General features: G+C 31.5%; 1 protein-coding gene across 3 annotated transcripts in view; it reads left to right on the top strand.

Annotated features, from left to right (window-relative positions):
• Positions 1-24,646, top strand: part of LOC141455344 (oxidative stress-induced growth inhibitor 2-like) — a 32,372-nt gene that overhangs the window by 2,481 nt on the left and 5,245 nt on the right. For 2 of the 3 annotated variants that reach the window (XM_074130308.1, XM_074130310.1), the window contains exons 2-4: positions 21,493-21,553; positions 22,874-23,031; positions 23,115-23,279. In XM_074130308.1, the coding sequence (XP_073986409.1) occupies positions 21,493-21,553; positions 22,874-23,031; positions 23,115-23,279 (384 nt within the window). Of the gene's footprint in view, positions 1-21,257; positions 21,349-21,492; positions 21,554-22,873; positions 23,032-23,114; positions 23,280-24,646 lie in introns of those variants that run through there. The other variant, XM_074130309.1, reaches the window with a different exon arrangement.

Genomic DNA, 24,646 nt, shown 5'->3' on the forward strand with positions numbered 1-24,646 from the left:
AACTTTAGAAAAACTTTTCTCGTATTTAGAAGACCTAAAATAATGTATTTCTGGAGCTTTTTTCAAACATTAAAAAAGATGAATGGCCTAATGAAATCACAATCTTTTTTTTTTTTTTTTTCTTTACACCATGATGTGCCAATATTTATATTTCATTTCATTTTTGGGAGGCTAAAAAGTTCTTCAGTTCATGACAGAACGGCTTCTTTTTTATTTAATTTAGGAACTTATTTTACATAGTGTTGTAGTTTTTACTTGTGCTTCGGAATTTTCTGCATTTTTTTTTTAATAACTAGACTACAACCAAAATAGATGTATTAAGCCTTACGCTCATGAGTGATTCATCCTATAGCATTCCTGCATGACGATGTTTGAATTTCCCACACTCCTTAGTTATTTGCTTTAAACCAACTGTATTCTTCCCACATGATTCTACGGTTTTGGCCGCAATCAGTCAACCATAAATGCGATTAAAGCGATTTTTCGTGTTTGTCTCGAAAAGGAACCCACTGATTATTTTTTTTTTTTAACTTCCCATAAGATTAACTCAGAATTCATATCAATTATTTATTTGAAACACCATTTTAAGGAAAATTTATTTTTTGTGGATTCTGGGGCAATACAATTTTTAGGTATCCATCTCATGTGCCAATAACTGGAGTGAGAAGTTAATATCCTTTACCAGTTTATAAGTCGAGGTTTTTTTTTATGCAGAACAAATTAAATTGTCGGATATTAACAACTACTTTTCCTCGTTGTAGTAACATACAATTTCGTTGAGCAGATAAGCGAATAAGTAACAGAAACGAAACAAACAAGTACTTCGAATAAGCGTTTTTCTGAAAAAAAAAAAAGAAATATAAAAAGTAGAAGGCGAACGTGGATAGATTCTTGGAAAGCTTATCGAGATCACATGTTAATAACCTTGTTAAGAATCCCAAACCTCCTCTCCTGGTGAGTATTCCTAGAATGAAACTAACTAGCTGAAACTATAACTGCACCCACTTTTTTTGCAGCTTAGTTAACGTTTTTATATAAAATTTTATGCAAAAAACGAAAGCGCGCACTGCATTGAAATAAATGCTTACTATTTACTGTTATTAAGCTAATTATTATAGTCTGTTATGAAAGATTCATAAATGGATAGTTTTCAAGATAGGTTAATTCAAATTCTTAAAGGAACTTGTCGTCCTAATAGCTCCCTAGCCTGATAACACTGTCAAACTTAACTCACATAATATATTAATAGTGACAGCAGAGATATGTGCACTATTCGTGATCAGCGAACTTACTAGAAAACTTGAGCTCTACTCGAAAGGTGTTATGGATTGCCGAGGGTAACTGACGAACTTGTTTCAAAAAAACAACTAGTATTACCGCTAATGCCTTCTATTAGTGTAAATAGAAGTTCATCTGGTGCGCTTATGAGGTGCTTGCGTTCAACACATATTAAAATTTCCAAAAATCATTGAAAATAAATGAATAAAACTGTCCTTAAAATAGAAACACTTTCTTCACCACATTTACTCCAGTTAACCACAATGTGGTTAGTTATCAGGGCCATTCTGGACAATAAGATTAGTTTTTGGACATACAGTTATCTGCATAGCAAGTAACCTTATTTTTACCTTTTGTGTCCAAAAGGGTTTTTGGGTTAAAATACTTACGATTAGAAATGTTTTGTTCCCGTATATTTCTCGATGTGGTTGAGACCATTTAATCCAGACTGGGCTTCATAAAGTGATAATTGTCCTCAGTTTATTTACCTCCTAATCATAAGATCTCATTTGAACGATCGATATTGACGCCTTTGTCAAGAAGAAGCCTGTTTCTCCAATATCCCCTAAGATAGCATTCTCGGCCCTTAAAATAGATTCATTGTTAACTTACCATTCGCTGTAAAAATCTCATAGTGGCTCCCACCTGGTTTAATGGATTTTAGTGTACTTACTAACGTGCCTTTTCCTGGTTTGTGTCTATGTGTGTGTTCAAATAACACACACCTCCAAAAAACAAAAAAAAAATGTATGCAGGGATACTCAAAAAATGTTTTGAAAACTCAGTTTTGAAAGTTCCACAAGATGCCAATCCTTCCAACCACCCCCCAAGTAGAAAATTTGTTCTAAATAAAGCTTTTTAAAATGCTGTAGTTATTTTTGTGGCAATGGCATGCCATACAATTTAACTCTCAAGTATGCAACCTAAATAATTTATTTAAAATAATTATTTAATTTAAAAAATTATAACAATACATTTAAAATAAACTCTCAACATTCATTTTAGTTTGGAAATTCTGAAGGTTGGACAGAATTTTGGAACCGTTAGGTAGTGATTGGTCGAAGTCCCTGGCCTTCCGTTAGGAAGAAACATTAGTTCCATAACATAAGGTTTAGTTTTTCAAAAATTAATCAACTTAGTTACTGTAAAGAGAGTGTTGCTATTCTGCCCGAAATGCGATCATATTTAAGTATTATTGAGCAGAATGCTGCTTGTGAGTTAAATGCTTCGTTTTTTCGAAATGTCATTCCTCTGGCTACCCAAGAGGGTCCAATTTATGCAACTAACCAAGCTACAAATTTATGTAAGTGTTTTTGTATCAAACGAATCCTCTTATAGTAGTTATTACAATATTATATTAATAAACATTATTCATAGCCAAAAATAAATAAGTTGTATTAATTTTTATTTTAAATTACATGTGTATTTGGAGTAATGCTTCTTTAATTATTTCACCTCTACAATAAAGACTTAACACAAATCTACTATATTCCTTTGGAGAAGTCTTCAGTTATGCAACAAGTAAAGACATTATTCATAGCCAAAAATAAATAAGTTGTATTAATTTTTATTTTAAATTACATGTGTATTTGGAGTAATGCTTCTTTAATTATTTCACCTCTACAATAAAGACTTAACACAAATCTACTATATTCCTTTGGAGAAGTCTTCAGTTATGCAACAAGTAAAGACATTATTCATAATAATAATAATAATAATGATCAAAAATAATCAACTTAACACTGAAAAACCTGAACAACTGAAACTGATACAATCACACCCCATTCCATTACATGTTACATAGCACTTTTTCCGGCAATCGGATTGACAGGCCAAGGAACTGAATGACCGCATGATTATGCGGATTGTAAAAGATTTTTTTAGACTGAATATTGAATTGTAAATGAGCAAATTTTTCAGCTTTTTTTTGCATTCATTCATTGGATGGAGACCGACCAGATGACCCCAGTTGAATTCCGTTAAATATCATAAGAAAACTATTTTTATCCAAAGATGTAAAGAATATTTTCACGTTGGGAACACTGTAAAATTAATTACGGTAGCAAAAACGAGGCCATATATATTCATCCGATGATCTGCTTTTTTTATTTGCATAAAATTAATATAGTACCTATATATGAAAGCATTATAAAAATGATCGATTGTTGTAGCTGATGACGTTTGTTTAATCATTTTTAATCTGCTTCTACCTATTTAATGCAATGCTAATATAACGAATGGCCTTGATTAATATCAAAGGTAAATGATAGACTATGACCTCCTTCTTTTTTAAATAATTCATTTAAAAAGCAACTAGATATTTATCGAGAACTGTTGTGATACTGTCAGTTCTTCAAACCTTCACTTCAATGACGCTGTTTTGTAACGAAGATTTATGATAAGAAAAAAATAAAGCCGAATTCAGATATCCCTTGTCCCACTTTTTTATATTATCACATTATTTTTATTTTTTTTATAATTAAAGCGCACAAAAATTAGTACCGTTAGGCGATGCGGTCTCCAAGGCAACTATAGTGACAACAAAGTGCCCACTCCCTTTTTAACACCTTCAGTATTGGTCACATGAATCATCAATTTTCATTCTGTAGTTCACTTTTTTCTCGTTAAAAATCTTTAATAATTTCTTTGCTTTAGTAACATCAATATAAAGCGATTATTGCCTCTAACATCTTTATAAATATATTTATGAATTTGGAATTCTAATAAAAATTCCGGCTTCTGAGTCTGTCAGTCCTTCTGAACGTCTTTTCAATGCATTTTTTTAGGTAGTCAAAAGAACTGAAGTAATGCCTTTCTACCATTTTGGTTTTCTCAGGGATTATTGATGTTAGGTGGGTTCAGTTAGCTGTGACGTCACGCTTCCTTCATCAAACCATTTCAATATACAATGAAGCTAGTTTAGCATGTACATATTGATGTCAATTATCCTTTTGAATAAATTCTAAATTAATGTAAAATTTAATTACGTAACTACGGTAAATAAAAAAAAGTCTGTGAGTGTTTTACAGATTTGTTTTTTTAAGCAAAAATGATTTTAAGTTGGTAATTTATTTTGGAGAACAAATGATTTTATTGTGTTAGGGCGTGGACTATAACTTCTCTAGTCCAGTACGATTTCTAATGAAACCTTACATGCGAGAATTATTCTCTTTTTCCGTTAAAACCCAAAGTAAGTGTATTAAAATTACCTAATGCATGTAGTTTTAGGTATTTTTCGTTCATTCTCTTTAAAATATATTTTAAAAAAGGACCACTTTTTTTTTATGGAGGGCGATGAGGCAACTAATATTTAGAATAAGTTCTAAGTCTGAAGAGAATGCAATACTTACATGAAAATTATTGTAAAATAAAGTTGTAAGTGAATGTTAGGTAAGATCCATGTGATCGATAGCGAACCAGAAGCGATGAGACGAACGGCATGAGGAGGGTATCGCATCCTCTTCAGACTGAGTTATCACCATCTCTTCTTTTACATCATCTCCTACAGAAGTAGCACAATCGAGCAGTTAGTGGAAAGGTTTTTTTTTTAATCTATAAATTTTATCTGATGCGTTCTCAAGCAGAGTGTGCAGAGAATGCGGGCTATTTAGCGGAATACTATATAATGTTTGGTTTACCAGGTCGGCTTTCTGACGGAACTTTTTTGTTCTACCAATTCACGTTATGTAACACATTTATAGCATCTAAGTGAATTAATTTTATTACTTTTATCTGCCAATATTTGGTGGAGTTTACTTAGTTTAATGACGTAAACGTCGTAACCAAGTAGTAATACTCGTATTTTATGTAACATTTGTCATTAAAGTATTTTTTTTTTAATTATTTATTAGTCGAAGAGTTACTATTGCGCTATGCTGCAAATATTTCTAGGTATACAAGAGATGGCTACGGCCATGAACTACCTCTTCACAACATTCCATTCCCCAATTCCGAATCGTGGAATTTAAAAGAAAATTAATACTTCCTGGCCGCCTTAGGCAACCCCCATTACAGCTTGTAACAAGGCCAAATACCCAATTATTCAACAATTATTTTGAGCTATTTAGTTTTAAAAGTGAGATTCATCTAAAAAGTGTAGAAAATTGGTTAGATCCGCCGCTGATTTTATCAGTCATAACTTTCATAGCATGTACAAAAACACACATCTTGTAACCTCCATCATAAAGCAAGGTAGTGTGATGTGAGACGGATCCTCTACAACAAACCGATTAATCTACCTCTAAGAATGGAGGAAAGTCTGAAACCGATCAGGCATACAGACAAACAAAAACAAAAAATGCGTGATATCAGCGATATCTAAAAAGTGATTCGCCAGTGGACGGAGAAACAACAGTTTCCGTCACTAGACAGTGAGCCTTTTAAAGATGCTACTAGGAAGGAAAACTCTTTAACTATGACATCAAGCAGAATACAACTCATGAACCTTGGGCGATAGACAAGAATGCAAAATTCTAGAAAATGAATTTTTTAAAATCTTATACACCAAGACGTTCTCAATAATTAGTCAATTTAATTATTACTTTGAATTCAACTGAACTCTAATTATTAATATTATACTCAATTATCTAATAATACAAAAAAATTTCTTTGTCTCTCGATGACATTATAAAAAACAGTAGAAGTGCTCGTTGAGAGTTAAATGATCATTTAAGAGTCAAGGTACAAAACTAATATCTATATAAGGATTTAAAGGAAGTAATATTGCTTGTTTAAACAAATTATAATTTTATCTTTTATTTTAGATACAGTTTAAATAGCAATCATCTCGGATACCGTTTTGAAACCAAGAAAGTCACGTGCAGTTTTTGTTGAAACATAATTTTACTAGCAATAATTTATGATAAATATGTTCAGCATTCTAATAATCACTTGCACAAGGTTGTAAACAATGCAACATTAACTCAGACATATTTTTTTTTTTTTGTACAGTTTGTAATCAATGTAAAAGAATAATATTGAAAAGGTTAACGTCACTGAAGCAGATTACATTGAAAAAATCAGGAAGCTATTCCGGCTATATCCACAAAACTATACGCATGCGCCAAAACTTTGTTATTAGAAATTTGGCTAAAATTCAAATAAATTCTAGATCTCTTCCATATTTAAACAAATTTTAAATGACCAAATGTCAGGCAACTACCTAAAAATAATAAAACATCTAAGCTTCAAACCAAAGTCATAAAATAATTAAATTGAAACCGAAACATGCTGGTATATGAATTCAATTCATAGACTCACTGCATCCCACTGGTAGAAGTGCAGTTCAGTGCAGCAATAGCATAGTTTTGCATAAGCAACCGTTTCGTAATTTGCTCGGTGTCATGTAGTAGAATGCAGATCACGCTCAGAATCCAGACTATAGTAGATCCTGCACCGTATTTAGTGCCCCCCTAACTATCAGGCAAGGTGTAACTTCTAAGAGTAGCAAACATTTTAGATTAAAGTTTTCTGATGATTTCTGTACTGCTAAGATCTAGGATACAAAAACCCATTTTTATTTTTATTTTTAAGTTTCGGCTTAAATCTGTCTTTTAAGTTTCTTCTATTGTAGTAGGTACCACCCAGTTAATCTTATTTTAAAAAAATCATTAAAATTTTGCATCTAATATTTGAATTTTTTATTTTTGTTAAGCTTTTATATTGTTCCTTAATTATATTTTTGTTTTATTATAGTGAAATTGATCCAGTTCAATTAATTATACATTATTTTTCATTTTAGATTAAATGAATATATCGTATTTATATCAGGAGGATCTGTAGTAATTATCTTTTCTGTAATTTTTCAAGCCTCCGATATTTGTATACATTGAGGGTCGGCAATTTTTTTGTGATGAGTAGTGGGAGACCAGTCAGCAGATGTAATGTGTAGTTATATTCGCCTGATGGTTTACTAAATCTCACGTCATGATATAAGTTATAGTTTTATTCAATAAAAACTCATAGTAATATTGCATTTTTTTTAGTACTCCCTTTCTTATTATACATGTATGTATGTGTATGAGCATAAATGCTTATAGTTATAATACTGTATTAATGAGTAATTTGTTGAAAAATGCGTAAATGCGAAGTTTTATTTTATTAATTGCAGAAGTAACTACTAGCCTGTATACCGCAAGATGGTGCTGCTATCTACTAAATCAAAGTAGTACAAATTTTGTGAATTCATCCCTCTTTATTATTTATCATCCAATGATGCACAATCGTCTGAAAGGTGAATAAATTACAAGTTCATCAGAAATTGTTAGAAGAGTAAGATTATTTGCAAGAATGACTAGAGAGCGCGATAACAATTTATCACCACTGGTGATTTTATTTTTTACAAACAGCGATAAGTTGTTAATTCAAGTGTTACAGCAATTTTTTAATGTTTTTTTTTAATCACCTTACAAAATATTTATCTTTTAACGGATTTGCGGTGCCATGACTATAAAAAACAGGCTCCGTTTTTTTCCACATTACTAAACTGATAATTTGAAAATTTTTGGGTAAAAGTAGGAGTAATAACTGAATTAAAAAAAATATACACCTCTGAGCATCCCTTCTACTATTCCCTTCCGCAGAACCGTTTAAGATAGATTGTACAAACTGGAAGCGCTTCAATAAAAGATGTTCCCCTTGTGAGGGTGTCGGGTCATAAGGGGACTTCGAATAACGAAGAGGTGGATTGGCTGGCCGAATCCGGAGGCCTTATCTCCCTCAAAGGTCTCGATAGCCAATAGACAGCTATTGGCGTTTGAAATATCCATGTTGGATTTCCAGGCATTGATAGCTTTGCATTGTACTTACTCATGCCGATAGTCAAAAATTTTGATTCGGGGCTAGACCTAATTGGAAATTGTGGATTATGGAGTCACTTCTAAAAATTGTAGCTCAAATTTGATCCTCTCTGTAAAGTTTGTATGACGGAGGAAGTAAGAACTTATCCGCCTTATAGCGGATTATTTAGGGTTTGAGATTGTTTAAGATCGTTGATCGGACTAAGATGACGTAGAACTATCGGACTAATTTTCAAAAATATCACACAGTAGTGGAAAATTCGTTCAGTAAAGGATAATTGACTTCAAACAAAAGATTACTTTTAGTTCTTGTGGTGTCTTCTTGACCAAACACGAAATTTCAGATTACTGCTATTGTTAAATTTTGAGAACTTGACAGAACCGCAAAACTTTCTTCCGCAACCTGTCGAAAAAGAAAAACTAAAAATGGTAAGGCAAGATGTCATTTAAAATAATCGTGTATATTTCCATCACCTTTGTTGGTGCCAAGCACCTTATTTCTCTTTACATTTTTATATAAACACTCAGTCTGTCACACGTTAAAATTTCATATGAACCTTAACCACGTATCCTATCATAACTAACCGCAATTTTTTTTGCTTCGCCTTAAAAAATAACCTAAAACTTTATAAACCTTTCTGATCCCTACCTCCCCTAGTCTAGTTGCACTGGGAATGGTGAAGATTTTATCATTGAGTGCGGCGTGTATTGGACGGGTTATAATGTGGTCATTAGACGACCTTGACTTGGACATTACTTCGATATATCGATCTGTATCTATTGGTTACAATATAAACTACCATTTTGTCAACATTGCTTATCCAATATTTCAATGTAGCAAAGTGGAAGGATGTACAGATAAACAGTCTGTAATTCAACCAACCCGCATAGCCACGCCCTAGAGAAGAAAATAAATTTGTTAAAACAAATTTGGCGGAAAGACGGAGCTGTTTTTTTTTTTTTTTTGACCGATTCCTCGCTAATTGAGTCCTAAATACAAATCTAAAGTTATCTGATCCTCAAAAAGGGTTTACTCGGTAAAAATTTGACAGAAAAAGTAATAAGCGATATTATTACTTCATTCTTTAGTAGCGAATCAGAAAATTCTCCACTTTGACGATGCCAATTAATGAGAAGATAAAGAATGAATTTTAATGAGTCATGCATACAAATAAAAAAAAAGTTACAAAGATGTAACACCTAATAATGACAAAAATAATGTTGACGGAGTGTTTATTAATTTAAATGTAAACAAACTGAATTGAGTTTATTACAAAACCAAGGCACACATTTAGTTATAGTGGGGAATAAGAGATTGGGTCAGTGAACATATTATTGAGGCAAATGATATTGTGAACACGTTTTAATATAAATGAATAAACTTGGAGTCACGTGTTGGGCCGATTTCGTCAGTACATTTGCTTTGCAAACAAAACGATACATTATTTTATTGCAATTAGGTATAAATCCTAGACATTTGTGCGAGTTTAAACAGAAAATTATTAAACAAAGTTTGTAAAAAAGTTTGTTGGAGTTATTTTCAAGAAAAACTTAAAAAAATTCAATAAGTTTCACATCATGTTGGCTTATTTCATCCGAAACCATAAGCTACCAAAATGGATTTCAAAAGCTGAACTTCAAGCCATTTTTTGGTTTGACCAGCTAAGTAATATTTATGTTACGATTTTACTTGGCTGGTTTCAGAATGACTTGGAGATGACAATATTACAAATGGTTTTAAAAGAAGGTTATGTAATAATCAGGAGGTAATTCTTACACTACTAGTTGAAATCCTGTTGAATCAACAGTAGATGAATCAGCATTATTTGATTATAATCATTTACTATTTATTCACGCTCATTTGTGTATAGTTGAGTTGAGTTGATACGATATTAATAAGAGTTAAACAAGCTAAATAAATAAATGTAAGATAATAGCAGATCGTGGAGGTGCTTGACTGTATCAATAACTATTTAATATAACTCCATCAAGGGCGTTTGTCCCTATGGTACAAAGAATGTGTTATAAAAGAAACACTCTCCTAGAGTGAAACATTCTCAACACTCTATTTCTCAAAATTTTAGAAAATAAGTTTAAAAAAATAATAATAAATAAAAATACTTCTATAACTAAAATTATTTCCTTTGAATTACCTCATCTCCTTCCAACATTGTGAGCAATATAAAACTTCGACAACTAGTTATTTTGAAGTAGCTGATCTGTACGTAAAGTATTGAGAAACGCTTTTGAGGATAGGAGCTGGAAGATACTTGAATGTTCTGTAGGCTCTGGAGATCACGACAGTGAAAAACAAAATCCTTTACCTGGACAGATGATTTTATGTAAGACATTTTTATAAAATTTATGTGCAATTGCCAGATAATGGGCCTATAATTGTACTAAATTTGGTGAAAGAAGTACAATTTTCTTTATGCACGACTATTCTATATGGGCTTAATTAGTATGTTTTCATTTTTACATTAATTAATTACACATAAAAAACACTCATTTACAAATTAATAGGTTCTTAAATTAATAAATAAGTTTCATATTAGAAACATGGGAAAGTTAAATTAGAAAATATGTGAAATTTTATGCTTACACACTATTTACTCAGGCTTACTTACTATTTTATGGAAGTGAAACAACCTTCTCATATTATAGTGCTCGGTGCGGTAAGTAACTAACTTCAAAGTAGGGATTAACATTTTTGTGAAAATACTACTCCTGAAATGAAATAAATCGCAAGAATCTAAAGGTAACTTACTTCTTCTATTTGTTGAACGCTCTGTGCATGAACGACTTAATCTTTTCGTATAATTCAGACCTTGGTAGGCTCAGCTCCATATTTCCACCTTTTGTCCTAAAATCCGCCTCGATGTTGTGTTCTCTAACTCAAGGTCTCCGCCGCATTTTAGCTCTGTCGATATTACCTGTGACCTCCCATGCGCCCCAAGCTGCCTATCCTCTTCAGTCTTCGCTTCTCAATAAGATCAACTATTTCCTGTCAAGTTTCAAAACCTTAACTTCTCTGTTGGTTGTATTATAATTCACCCTCTTCTCATATAAGACCATCAATTCTCAAAGAATTAAGTAGCCGGTCATTTCCTTTCACAAGAGCCAAAGTTTCACACCCATTCTATTGATAAATCTAGATTTACCATATTGTGATAATTATTTCCATCTTTCGTACAATATTACCTCTGTCAAGTTCGAAATTTCGGTCTCATACCTCAAATGAGAGCGTATTACTACTGTACAAAGCGCACTTGTAGTCATCTTCGATATATGTCCTGGAATTTTTGTTCTTCTTTGAATAAATTACGTAAGTACGCATACTGAAAATTGATAAAATTAATAATAATAAAATATTTAATTAATACGTTATCTACTTTATATTACTTTAAAAACATTTTATTTATAAAGAAAGAAAAGTTATCTAAACAAAACAATATTTATTAAAAATGAGCCAGTCATTTGTTGTGTTTACCAAAAGAGCATTCTGAAGTACATACATGATCTCTCCATTTAAACATCTACCTAGTACTCAAATTCAATAAATTTTATCTTCTAAATTTCCCAAATTTTCTTTTAGAAGGTTTAATTAAGGAAATGCTACTATCAGTATTTGATGATTTTTATTTACATTTGCGACAGTTTCGCCAAGTGGGTGTCTGTCTTATTTCTTGTATCTTAAGTTGTTTATCTTTCTTTCTGCATGTGTAACAGTCACTTGGCAAATATACATTTGACTGTTTGATGTTCAAAAAGAGAAAAAAGAAAAGATAATTCAAGAAAACAAATTTAATTATTAATATAATAATCCCATATCTTTAAAAAAAAAGTGCCAGCACTTTGAAAACATGTTACTGATCACCACGAGGAAAAAATAATCTAGATAGAACAATCATACGTCTTCATCTTACTGCAATTATTGCAATTCAAAAAGTGTTCTAATCATATAATTAACCGTACCTAGGTGGAAGGTTGACGAACGTTTACAACTTAAAGCGATTTATTTTAATCTTTTGACTAGATTTATTTAATCCGAAAGGTCTTAGTATTTCTTGAATTTTAATATGCTATATAATATATTTGGAAATCCCCTAGTTGAATTAGGTTTTCCCTAATGAAGAAATTTTAGAACTGAAGAAGTAGAATGCCTTTTTATATAAAACTTTTCTAGAAGTAGAATGCCTTTTTATATAAAACTTTTCTTTATAAATTTGACCTAACAATTTGATTCTAGCCCTCTACTACACCACTGATGTATTCTTCATTAAATTCCGATTATATAAATACTTCAGTACTTGTTATAAACTTAAACGCTAAAAAACTAACATGTCTGTTTTAGAATAATGTGATAAAAAATGCGCCTTCAATTAACACTTCCCATTTAAACTGAAAATGACTGTATCCACTTAAAAATATTGTTTTTTTGTTGTTGTTTTGTTTTTATGCTTTTTTAAAAAATTATTTTTAGCCATTTAAAATTTTTAACTCTATCTAACAGCCTATTCCTAATGGAATGAAGAATTGCAGCAACGAGTTGAAGAAAAATTACTTGCATTTATTTTCTACGAAGTCCGCTAATAGTTCAATGAAATTTGTTCATCGGGTATCTAATGAATAGATATCCAATTTCTAGTTTAATCCAAAATATTATGTATCTAATTCCTGCTGATGCCATCAGGTTTCTTTATTATTTTGTTTTACATCCTCTACGAGTTGTGTGAATCTTTGCAGAGCGTTCACTGTTTTATTTCGTAATATTATCCTTAAAAGAAAATTTTGGAAGAAGACAATCGATAACTTTTTTGAAAAATGATTCAAAAATTCACGCTTTGAATAAAAAAATTTGACTTGATTTAAACTAACTATTTTGCTCTAAAAAATTAAAAAAATGTGCCCACAAATTTTGTGGACGGATGAAGAGTATCTACAGTTCAGAATCGTGCAAAATATTTAGTTTTCTTTCCATTAGATTAGAACATCAGCATTAATTTATTAAATATTTTATTTATTTAGTTAGTTAGTTAGACAAGTACGAAGGATTAAAATATGTGTCAATCCCGTTAAGGTATTAGATGCATTTGAAAAGCGAAAAGCTTGTTAAGTGTTCGACTGGTTTGCCTTCGGTCAAAATTCAGAATGCACTACATAGATAACTTCTAATAATTCTTCTAATTTGGAGTTAATTTCAACAGCAAACGTAAAAGTTAAAATTTGGAGTCATTTGATCATAAATGTAACGATGTAACCGGTTGCACTCCAAGATTTATTGCATCCAGACACAACACAAAAATCTTTATTCTTCTACTAGTTTAAATAAAAGTTTGTAACTAACCTTGCTTCCTCTACATTGGGTTAGCAGACTTTCTATTTCCAGCATGGCCGTGAAAACATGCAGACACTGTCTCAGCTCTGTCAGTTGTAGTTATTGCTCCTTTAAATTAATATAGTTCATGTTTGCCAAATATATGTGGTGAGAGATGGAGGTTAGTTAGAATTCGCCAACAACTGAATTTCTAGAAAAAAAAAATGTTAATTTAAAAATATCTTAGGGCCTTTGACAATTAAAATATATAATATTGTTAAATAGATTGTAATAAATAAATAAAAGAGAAAATAATTTTTTTGTTTTCTGAGTTAAGATAAGGTGTCAAAGTAAACAGAAACCGTTACTCCACGATCTTTAAAAGTAGTAAATAGAGTATGTACTGCCTTCACCCAAATAGTTTTAGTGCCAAAATATATCGCGGCACATACATTCTCATTACATATACATCCTATTCTTATAAGAAACAACTTTTCTGAATGAATTATGTGTTTTCGCAATAACTTGTATTTATGAACACGATCGAACAAAAATCCTGTACCTTTTAAAAAGAGGAAGGTTTCAGCGAAGAATAATAAGAGCATAGTAAACCTTTTGGGCTATAGAGCACCTCCGATGTTCTAATATAAATCTAAGGCTACAAGTCGAGAATGATTTGAAGGATGTATTTTAGCCAATTACTATCATTACACCGTTCTTAGGGAAAGGGATCCAATCTATATCTTCTGCCTCTAGAGTGGTTCCCCGGATTCTTTTGGAGCAGGCTAACACTAATAGTACGAACTGAGCAAGTCCTCAATCTATTAACTGTTTTTGTTGCCAAGGGTTAAGCAAAGAGAACCATACTCAGAAAATTTAGGTAAAATATTTTAGAAGAAGGAAGGAACCATATGGTGCTAGAGGGATTGCTGCTTCTGATATTTCTCTTCATCACACCCTAGCCCAATCTAAAGCTTCTAGTACGTACGGTGCTGAAGGATGGCAAAGGCGTGATTACATGCAGGAACGGAGCCTTGGAGATACCGGGCATTCCCTCGGAGTAGGTCGTATTTCCGGACTATCCTTGAATAGGGCCTTCAACTTTTTCAGAAAACCTGGCTAGTTATGGCCTCTTTTGACTACTGCGTATACACTCTCTTTAGTACACTTCCAACTTCCTAATTTGGGATGAAATTTCGGAATATCCTAATATTTTGTTTACGTTTCTTGAACTATTCAACTGTAATAATGAACCAATTACAACTATTTTTTCCTTTGTATTACGTTCATCCTACAGCTTTCAGTTGCCTTCTACAAGGAGCAAAACCAAATCCATATGATTCAAACATGAAATTGAAATAAAATATAAATAAGGAAGGATTTTCTTAGCAAAGAACATTATTATTATAGGAGTATTAAATATTCCAATTTTGGTTTCAGTAGTAAGAAGAGTGATAATGCAGGAATGCAACCAGCACTTCAGTTTAATATGAACTTGTTTCAACAGAGAAGACTTCCCCTATAGCTCCCTCACTCTCTCACTGAATAAATATGTCTCCATACTCTCCAGTTCCATTCAAGGTCAACTTCCTCTCATCATTTATTATTCTCAATATTATCTTTCCCCCTTTCCAGAAAATTTTCTTTTTTCCCATGTCATTTTCTTAGATTAAAAGCACACGGGTATTAAATAAATTATTGATAAAATAATTTACATCAGAATGCAATTATTTCTTTAGTCCTGGTCAATAAAACTTAACATACTGGATCCATTTATTTCTAATTCATTAGCTTTTAAAATGTAACAAGTGAATAAACCTGTCTACGGCAGGATACAGCTGGCCCAACGCTTCTTTTTTTACTGTGGCAATCAGACGAATTTATAATTTCACAAATAGTAAAGTTTAGGTTAACTTGAATTTCTTTTCTGAAATTGTTAAAACAAATCAATTAAAAACAAGTGTGCATTTCTATAGAAGTAAATAAACCTCATTAAAAAAAGTGCATTGTAAAAAACATCATGGTAATTTAATCAATCCAAAATGCCCACTGTTCCCTACCCACTCATTTCATAAAAGAGGCGCCGGGGCTTCAAAACTAACAAATCGGGCTAAAAACACACACTTATTAAAATTTTTGTGGTTTTAAATTATAATTTTTTTTCCAAACTAAAACTTTTTCTCGGACCACCAGCCGGTGCCTAGATTCCAACATCTTCTAACGCTGTTTCTAAAATCTATTAGATCTATAATCCATGCGCTACCGCTTTCTAGGTCTTTGTTATTTAACTGCCTTCGAGACATTACCTAAGAAAATCTATTTTTGCTTTAGCTTATGGTTGTTAAATACCTTAATCATGCCCGGACATGATATGCCATTGAGAGAGAGTCCTCTAAAGCAATGCGTCTATCTCATTTCTTCTTGGAGACTGGTCGAACCATTTTTCACTAGAGCTTGAAAGAGAGCCTAGCTATTCCTGCCTTCGCAGAAACTTTCCACGCCAATATAATCTAAAATTTAACATTAAAATCACCTAAATTTTGTATATTCTAATAAAACGAATAGTTTACTAAAAAATATTTCCAATTGATGAATGTTTGTGAAATAGGTAATAAGAGTAGGAGGGAAATAGTGTAAGTAAGCACGTTAGGTAATACGTTTTTTTGGCCCAGTTATTGCTTTGACCACATTATCACATTTGAACTTGTACTTTGCGTTTAAGTGTATAACTTAACCTTCCCAATGGTCAAGCAAATAATAGCAAAACTGCATGGCTTTAAATCCTATATTTGAGATTTGCATTAGATTTTTGGATTAATGTATGGCAATATTTTAATTTATGTATAATTTTAAAAAATAAAGGATTTTAGTTTCTTTGAGAAAAAAAGTTTTCTTATCAACTGTAGAAGTTAACTAATGAAATATTTTAATGAATTGCATGACATTTGTACGAAAGTAAAGGCAGGTACAGAAACTGGAATCAGTAGACGAATTGTTGGAATCGATTTCGACACTGGATCTAATATTACTACTACTACTAATTGACCGAGCAAATATGCTGCTACGTTTGGATGCTAGATTGTTTTAAAAAAAGTCATTAAACCATTTTCCGGCATGCGCAAAGCAAATCCAACAGAACAAAATCAAATTCGAATTTAAAGCAGTATTTGCGCGGATCGCATAATATTAATTCCTGGCAATTGATCACGCATAAGGATGCGTGTTTTATCGACGAATTTCATCTCATATGATATTTACAAATTAATATAAATTCGCATCTTTATTTATTTTTTAAAATTTATCAAAAATACCGGTAGAAATGACTTCTCAAAATGAAGTGACCGAAATAAACCGGTTTTTGCAGCATGCCAATTACTCATAATTAAATTTTTACAAACTTATTAGTACAGTTCATTGCCTTGAAATTTTTTTTATTCTTTATTTGACAGACATTTTACGTAACTGATTTTTTGGTTAATACTTGTTTTGGGTTGTAATATTTGCTCACGATCTCATTGTCTATAGTCAAGGTTGAATAACAATATATGATGATGAAGTTAATATACAGATTGTATTATTAATATTTAATAATTTTAAAATACTTTTTATGAAAATGAGCGAACACTCCACTTTCTGAAAATGTATTTAGATTGCTCACTCGGTTGATATAAACGGTTGTTTTACATTTCGTTTTGTTACTACCTAGTAAACTTTATAATATGTATTTTTATGCCTCTGGATTGAGGTTTCACCGATTGCCATTTGTCTTTTTCCAACTCTTTGTTAGATGTACTATTCAGACATACAGGGACACACAGGGTGTTTTCCGAGACCAGGCAAACTGTCGTCTCATCAAGCTTTTGTCCGAAATGGTCGAAAACACTTGAAGGTAAGACCTCAGAACTTCTTGAATTAACTAACTTGTCCAATATAATAACCAATTGGGCGTCTAGATGCCTGAGAAAATTACAACTCCGAAAATGTTTATTATCTCTAATATTGTCTACTGTGCAGATCTATTGTAACTAGCTCTTCTGAAAAAAAAGAAAAAAAAAATTTTTTTCCTGCTTTACACTGTTTCACTATGGAATAGCGAAGTACTCCTTCTGTCTTTTGGATCATCCCAGTACCACACAAAATTTAAAGTAATAATAAAAACAAAAAAGTATGTAATAGAGGTTGAACGTCTAGTCGGAGTCACCAGAATTGACCTGAATAACAGAAAGGCTCCCTGAGCCAGGAGTGACCCTGAGAAATCACGTTTTCTTAAGCAGCATGTTTTTTTTTTAATATGAAGAAAATTTATATAAATTGGGATTAAAGAAAGTTATTTGATTGTTTACCAAATTTCTCAATTTTTTTTTCCGAATTGGAGTTCTGTCTTTCCTGACACACTGGATGAAAGTTTGGCAGAAATCAACAAGGACGGCCAGAGTCCCAATACATACAATCCGTAAGACTGGAATGCCAAAAAGATAAAATTGATTTGTTAATCTAAGAATAACACAAATTTGCTGGCACCATTTTTATCTCGTTATATTCAATGAAATAACTGAAATATATTTATACTATCTAAGGCACCGATTCACCTCGTGGTACAACTACAAGTTGCATTACTTAATGAATATGATTGTTGCATAACGTTTTCATTGATGAATAAAACAAAGTGATTTGAATTATACATATATATATTAAAGTTAAAGTTATATATATTATAATTTTATATATACGTACAACACAACATCCAATAGTGTTGAAACGACTGAGATTGAAAAGAATTTTGATCACTAAGCAGAATTCAAAGTATAAAATTCTATTGTTAAATAAATTGTCTAATAATTTCAGTAGTAACTATAATTTTTTTTTATCCTGGAACGTAGAGGGATCTAAGTTCACATTGATTGTATATATTTACCTCCTTGATAATACATGTTTCTTTAAATGAAAGAAATGCTAGACACATCATAGTAGTATTTTTATCTCGCTTCTTTTGAGTAGCTTCAGTTTTAGATTTCTGATAATATTCTTGGCAGCAAAATGGGAAGAATTAAACTCCGAATTCAGAAACCATTTTAACGTCCTGACGGAGAGAACGATCTGCGATCATGACTATGGGTTTATTGACAAAAGATGTATTATTAAAATACTTAATCCTTTAACGAAAAACATATATTTGGTGTAGTGATTGGAATAACTTAATTGGAAAGTTGCTATTGCCTAAATTTTATGTTTGAGAATTAAATCTTCTAATACGGAATATTTAAAAATAAAAAGTAAAGTTTGATAAAAGTTTTCAATTAGCAATAAGCGCCACTGATAGCCGAGCGATTAGAGGCGATGCCTGTAAAGCTAAGATGTATTGTTCAATTCCCGATCCCAGCCTTGGATTTGATATAATAGTTAATAAAAGAAATTAAGTGAAGTATGTTTGTTGCCTGCCTCCCTCCACGACACCTAATTTGGTAGTCGGACGTTAAGCCTGTTTGAAAAAATTGACCTTACTTTACATAAAAAAATTAAATAAAAAAAATCATGATTGTATAAGCAGTCATCTAAATATAATTTAAACTAAGAAGACGCTGAAAGAGATAGAGTGAGAGAATGAGGCAGAAAAAAAAGGCCTTACCAACATGAACAGCTGAACTTAGTAAAATGAACAGTATAAGAACAAACAAAATGATTATAGTCACGAAGATATTTGCAAGGAGTATAATTAAGGAATCTGGCAACGTCAGAATATTAATAAGTTTGCAAAAAAAAAAAAACTAACTGCAAATTTCTCTTCAGGAAGAGTCCAAACATCTTCGTAGTCGAATGGACTATTGAACTATCGCCACTTCAGGTAGGTGGTTTAAAGTAACTTAAAACATTGGATGGCATAATAATAAAAGTTAATCCTGAAAACAAGATTTCTCGACATTTGGGACTGGTCTACAATTTTGCACGAAGGAATGTCTGTCTAACATAGAGCATGGCGAAATTTCTTCAACACGCCTTTGCAGAGAATCTCAGAATGGTTCAGAAATCAGAACCATAATATAGTTACGACCCGCAAGCGTTTGTTGAAAATGAGTGGCACTTTCTACCTTGAAACTGTATGATCTTAACTGTTGATGAACAGAGAACTTAGACTGTTGATGAGAAACTCCAGGCACAAATAATCTGATTCTCGCATACGGAGAACTAACTGCTCCAGTGAGTTTGGTTCCTTGTTCTTTAAAAGGAGGCTAAAGATACACAAATTAAGAAAACCTAGTTTGTAGCATAAAAGAAACAAGTTGTAGTCTTCCACCATGTCGAAGTGTCGCATAGATAAGTGACGTTTCCATTTCTCACGGGACCTTGAAGCACTATATAATTATTAAAGTATGAAAACAATAATAATCCAAACAATACCTTGAGATGTGTAATGTGTGTTACCAAACAGTTCATGAAGGCTAAAGGCCCTCAAGTCGGCGGTTTTATTGAACAAAATCCTTTGTAATTTAATCAGAATTTTGCCGTTCTTAACTAGCTAATTCATACCTACGTTGCACTTACTTCTATAAAGCGAAAGAACACTTCCAAAAACATTAAAAAGGCTGCGGGGACGCCAATGTCCTTTATGTCGAAGCGCCTTATTTTTATTTATTTTTGAGAGAGAAAGAGAGAGAGAAAATTCAATTCTACTCTTAACAATAGATGTAGACCATAACGATTTTTGCTGGAATCAAAAATCGAACCTTGGATTTTCTTCCTAAGTTTACCTACGATACGTAAATTTTAATTGAAATATTAAAACTATTGAAATCCAATTGCAAATTGAAACATGTATCTCAATTTGAAGGAAGTTAAGATAAAAAAAGGTTTCCGCTGAGGTATTTTTGAGCAATAACTCATGGTTTTTAATGCTTGTGTCCTATTGAGGTACCCAAAAAAAAATACCAAGTTCAAGTTTTCTCTGATTTTGTTTTGTAGCGACTATAGACCTAGTTAAAAACACTATTTCGGATTCAGGATATCTCAAAAACTGGATTCCGTTGATAACTCAATTTAAATTTTTTTAACCGAATGCAATAATTCTTCCCAGCTACCGTTAGAGAAAGTAGGCAACAAACTACAATATGTGAATGGATGCAAAATAGAGATACCTATAAATCCATATATCAAATCAATATATTTGTATACTTAAGACTACACTAATAAAATACTGTACCAATGAAACAATACTACTGCTACTATATAAGTTAAATAATTCCTCGATAAACAGTAAAAAATGAACAAAATGTACTTATTTCCATAAATATCTAGAAATTGTACTTTTCGCGTTATCTGATGATATATTCGTTGTGTAATTATTAAAATGGGTAGCATGGGGAAAAAATATGTTTTGTAGATATATTGGATACGTGTAAGGTTTTATTTTAAATGGAACAAGAGATAATTATATACGTTGATTTTTATATTTCCTGGAGTAATAATATAATCGAGAGTTTATACATGTGATTGTTTTTAATTGCTTCTTTTGTTGCTATTGTTCAGCAGTTTCTTCAATTCACTTTTTTTTAAACTCATGTTACACAAAATTAGAAATTAAATATTTTATCCTTGAATTTCAGAACAGCACCACCAATTAATTTAAATCTTTTAAATTTCTTATTTATAAACAGATGCACAACAGCAACTTTTTTTTAAAAAAAAGTTATTCCTGTTACCAAAATATTACGTTACTTTAAATTTATGAAGTTCTTTTTTTTTGTACTTACCTTAATGACTAAGACATGATGATCGTCCTACAATTTATCACTTCCAAAAATTCAAATCTTAGTGATACACTGACGATCAAGAAGTTATTTACAAGATTTTTTCCCATTTCAACCTGTGGAGGAAAAAATCGTAACTAATGTTAGAATAATAGTAAGGAAATTAACGAACGTACGCACATATTGTGAAACAACAAGATTTACAATTATTAATGTGATTAAAGCTGCTTGTTTGTTTCTAAGTATTAATAATTCTGATACACTCAATAACCATTTCTTTTTTTTTTTTTAAATCTGTATCAACAATATGATAACATAGTTTAATCAGACTCTACAGTCATAATACTTCTATTTTCAGATGAAAGACCACTCGTTATCTTGGAAAACTGGCCCTATTTATAAAGAAGTTGTAATCATAGGTAAGCATTCAGTTACTTTCTATTAAATCATTTCTAAAATAACTCTTTTCATACCGAAACTTCATATCTGAATTAATATAAAAAAGTCCATTGAGAAATACTGGTTTAATATCAGCTGCATTTTTGGCAGTGGTGCCAACGAAAATTTAAATTTTAAATTAAACAATATTTAATTACCGAAATATTTTCGTTAAATGCGTCGGTATGCATTTAATGAAAAAAAAAAATCCTACAAAATACAGCCGTAACATAAAAAAATATTTATGTTTTTACGTTATCAAACTAAAAATAACGGATAACAAGGTCTATATATATTTTTTTTTAATATGAATATTATTACTACCTACACGCAATTCGCATATCCTCGAGGACTATCCCATGGGCAATCAGAAGTTTCTGTTCTGAAAAATGCAATTTCTATTGATACCTTTTGTAACGACCTTGGCTTAGCTTCTTCCAACAAAGACAACCAACTTAATAATTCGCTAGTTCTATAACCGGGAAATCTCCTGAAACAAAAGTACTCAGAAGTGGACTGCTAGCTGGATAGACTATAATGCAATTCAATAATGTACTTCTGGATAGAGGCGACTAATTAATCAAAATACCATCGCTCAAATATTCCTGCACTGAATCCTCTAGGTTCTCTTTAGACCCCTTCTAACTTATGTCTGTCTTGATTGGATAACAGCTAGCAACTTAGTGTCAAGATAAAGTTCTTCCAATTATATTGATTGAGCCTAGGCAAATATTTCTTCATCATCTTCAGTCGAGCGAGGCAGATTCATCTCCGTCACAAACTCCGTCCTCTTTCTAAAAAAAAAGATTGATCTCTTTTCGAGGACTTTTTCTCAATAAAAATCTGCTTGCTCCTTTTTGTATTAACTTCGGAAATTACCAACGCTAGACAATAAATACTTTTATCTACATGGAATTACCGAATCTTGTGATGCTTTGTTAGAAATCTTTCTGACTCAGGGATAACCCAATTCTCCACAGATTTCTGTGGTGATTGCCATAAATTGCAAAGTTTTGTTTGAGGGAGGAAATGAAACCGCTTTGTAGTAGACCTTACGAGATGTCAACTTTCTTTTCATGTAAGTGGTGTCCTAAGTACTTGTCATGGAAGCCGAACGCTTTTTTTTTGTTTAGATGGTCGCAAAAGGAAATGGTATAAATTAAAAATAATGAGCGTTCGAAATTTTTCAAGAATTTAAATCTCATAAAATTTGAAATCACATTTTGATTCTTTAAAGCCTATGACAGAAATTAGAATTTTATTACTAGTTTATATATTTATTTCTTTTTTAATTTCCCTAGGAAATGGGCCCTCTGGTTTAGCGCTAAGTTACATCCTGTCCGGAAGATGGCCTTACTACAATGGACAACCACATCCAGATCCCATGCTTACATTAAGATTACAGTCATTGTCTAGATCTCACAGTTTACTAGAACAAGACTTAGCTTTCCTTTCTCAGGTAAATATAACTAGTTTTTTTAACACATAAATACTTCATTTTGAAGAGGTTTTCTTGACTATTACTTATTTATATATTTGAAGGGTATAGAAGGAAGAGGGAGTAGTGCAGTTGGAAGTCTATTGGACGCCATGCTTCATCCTGGAGCTGATCAAGGTTTAGATTTAGATCCTCTAATTGAATGGAGATGTCATAAGAGGATTGATCACGTAGTGATAGGAAAGGGCCCACCTGGTGGAGCTTGGCAGGTAATAAGATCCTCATCTGAAGTAACCTTTAATTATACCCATAGCTTTCCCATTTATCGTGAATTACTGTGTGGTTAAAGCAGTCCAGGGAAGTTCCTATTAGAGCACTATTTTTAAAGTTGGTTTTTATTGTAAAAATATTACCTATGCTTATTATAAGTTCAGGAATAATCTTGCTTAACGTTGCACAATTGCATATTGTACAATTTTGAAGTCAACTGCATTCTATGAATAACATTGAAAGCCACAATAGTTCTATCAGATCACAATAGATTCCCTGGGCAGGATGTCTGAAAAATAATTACTAAATAAATTTCATTTATCTTGGACACAATTTTCAGAAAAATTAGACAGTAAAATAACTTATAAAATTTAATTTCATAATTCTCTTAAAAAAATTAAGAAAACATTAATTTTGATAAATATTTAAATAGAATACATTGAACCAGGTTAAATTTTTTATAAAACATTGCGATTGACGAATAACCGGCTGATATTTCTAGTAAATATATTTTTGTACACGTAGACAAAATTACAATGGAGGCCTGAAATGATCACATTGCAACTAATTTATATTGCTTGAAAATAATTACTGTTTCGAAAAATGAAAACCATATTAACTAATTATAAGATCATATAATTATGGCGGAGGTTCATTATATAATTGCAATACGTTTGTAATCAATGTAGTGTGCAACAGAATCTTTAAAAAAGTGGAAACAATCAGTAATACGAGTACTAATAAAGTAAAGGGCCGCCCCTAGCGTTCTTGGGGGTGCTAAAAATTAAGCTAAAATACAGGGTTCCAATCTTTCATTTTTATTTTTTTTTGTCTTACTTGGTTTATTGAAATGTACAATAAAAATCCAATTTTTGTACTGTTGAGTAACATTTTTTTTCTAGTTCTAGCACAAAATAAAATTACATGTAAGGAGGAAAAACTAAACAATAAATAATGCTAAAACAAATGAACCAACGAAAATAGAATTAGTTCATAATAATTCAAGATCCACAATTAAGAACTAAACTTCTACTTTCTATTTTGAATCTCTTTAAAGAGATTCAAGTCTAGTTTTTCATAACGTGCTCTATTGGCAATTTGTGTGAATGTCCCTGATAGATTTTACCAATTTTTAAATTGACATTAAGATATTCACTTTAGCAAACATATTGAGATATGAAAGGAAGAATATAATATTCTAATAGAGTTGCTTTGGCAGTTAACGTCATAAAATATTATTTCTTAATCAATTCAATAATACGAGCTATCCTCATAGTCCTTTCAAAGTCTTATTTGATTGGTTCAATCCATACAGTGTTTGTTGAATTATCGTATCCCCTTAGTTTTAAGCTAATAGTTAGGCAGA

Source organism: Rhodnius prolixus, unplaced genomic scaffold (assembly GCF_049639745.1).
Source record: "Rhodnius prolixus isolate KJV_2025 unplaced genomic scaffold, Rpr scaffold_4, whole genome shotgun sequence".
Taxonomy (NCBI): Eukaryota; Metazoa; Arthropoda; class Insecta; order Hemiptera; family Reduviidae; genus Rhodnius; species Rhodnius prolixus.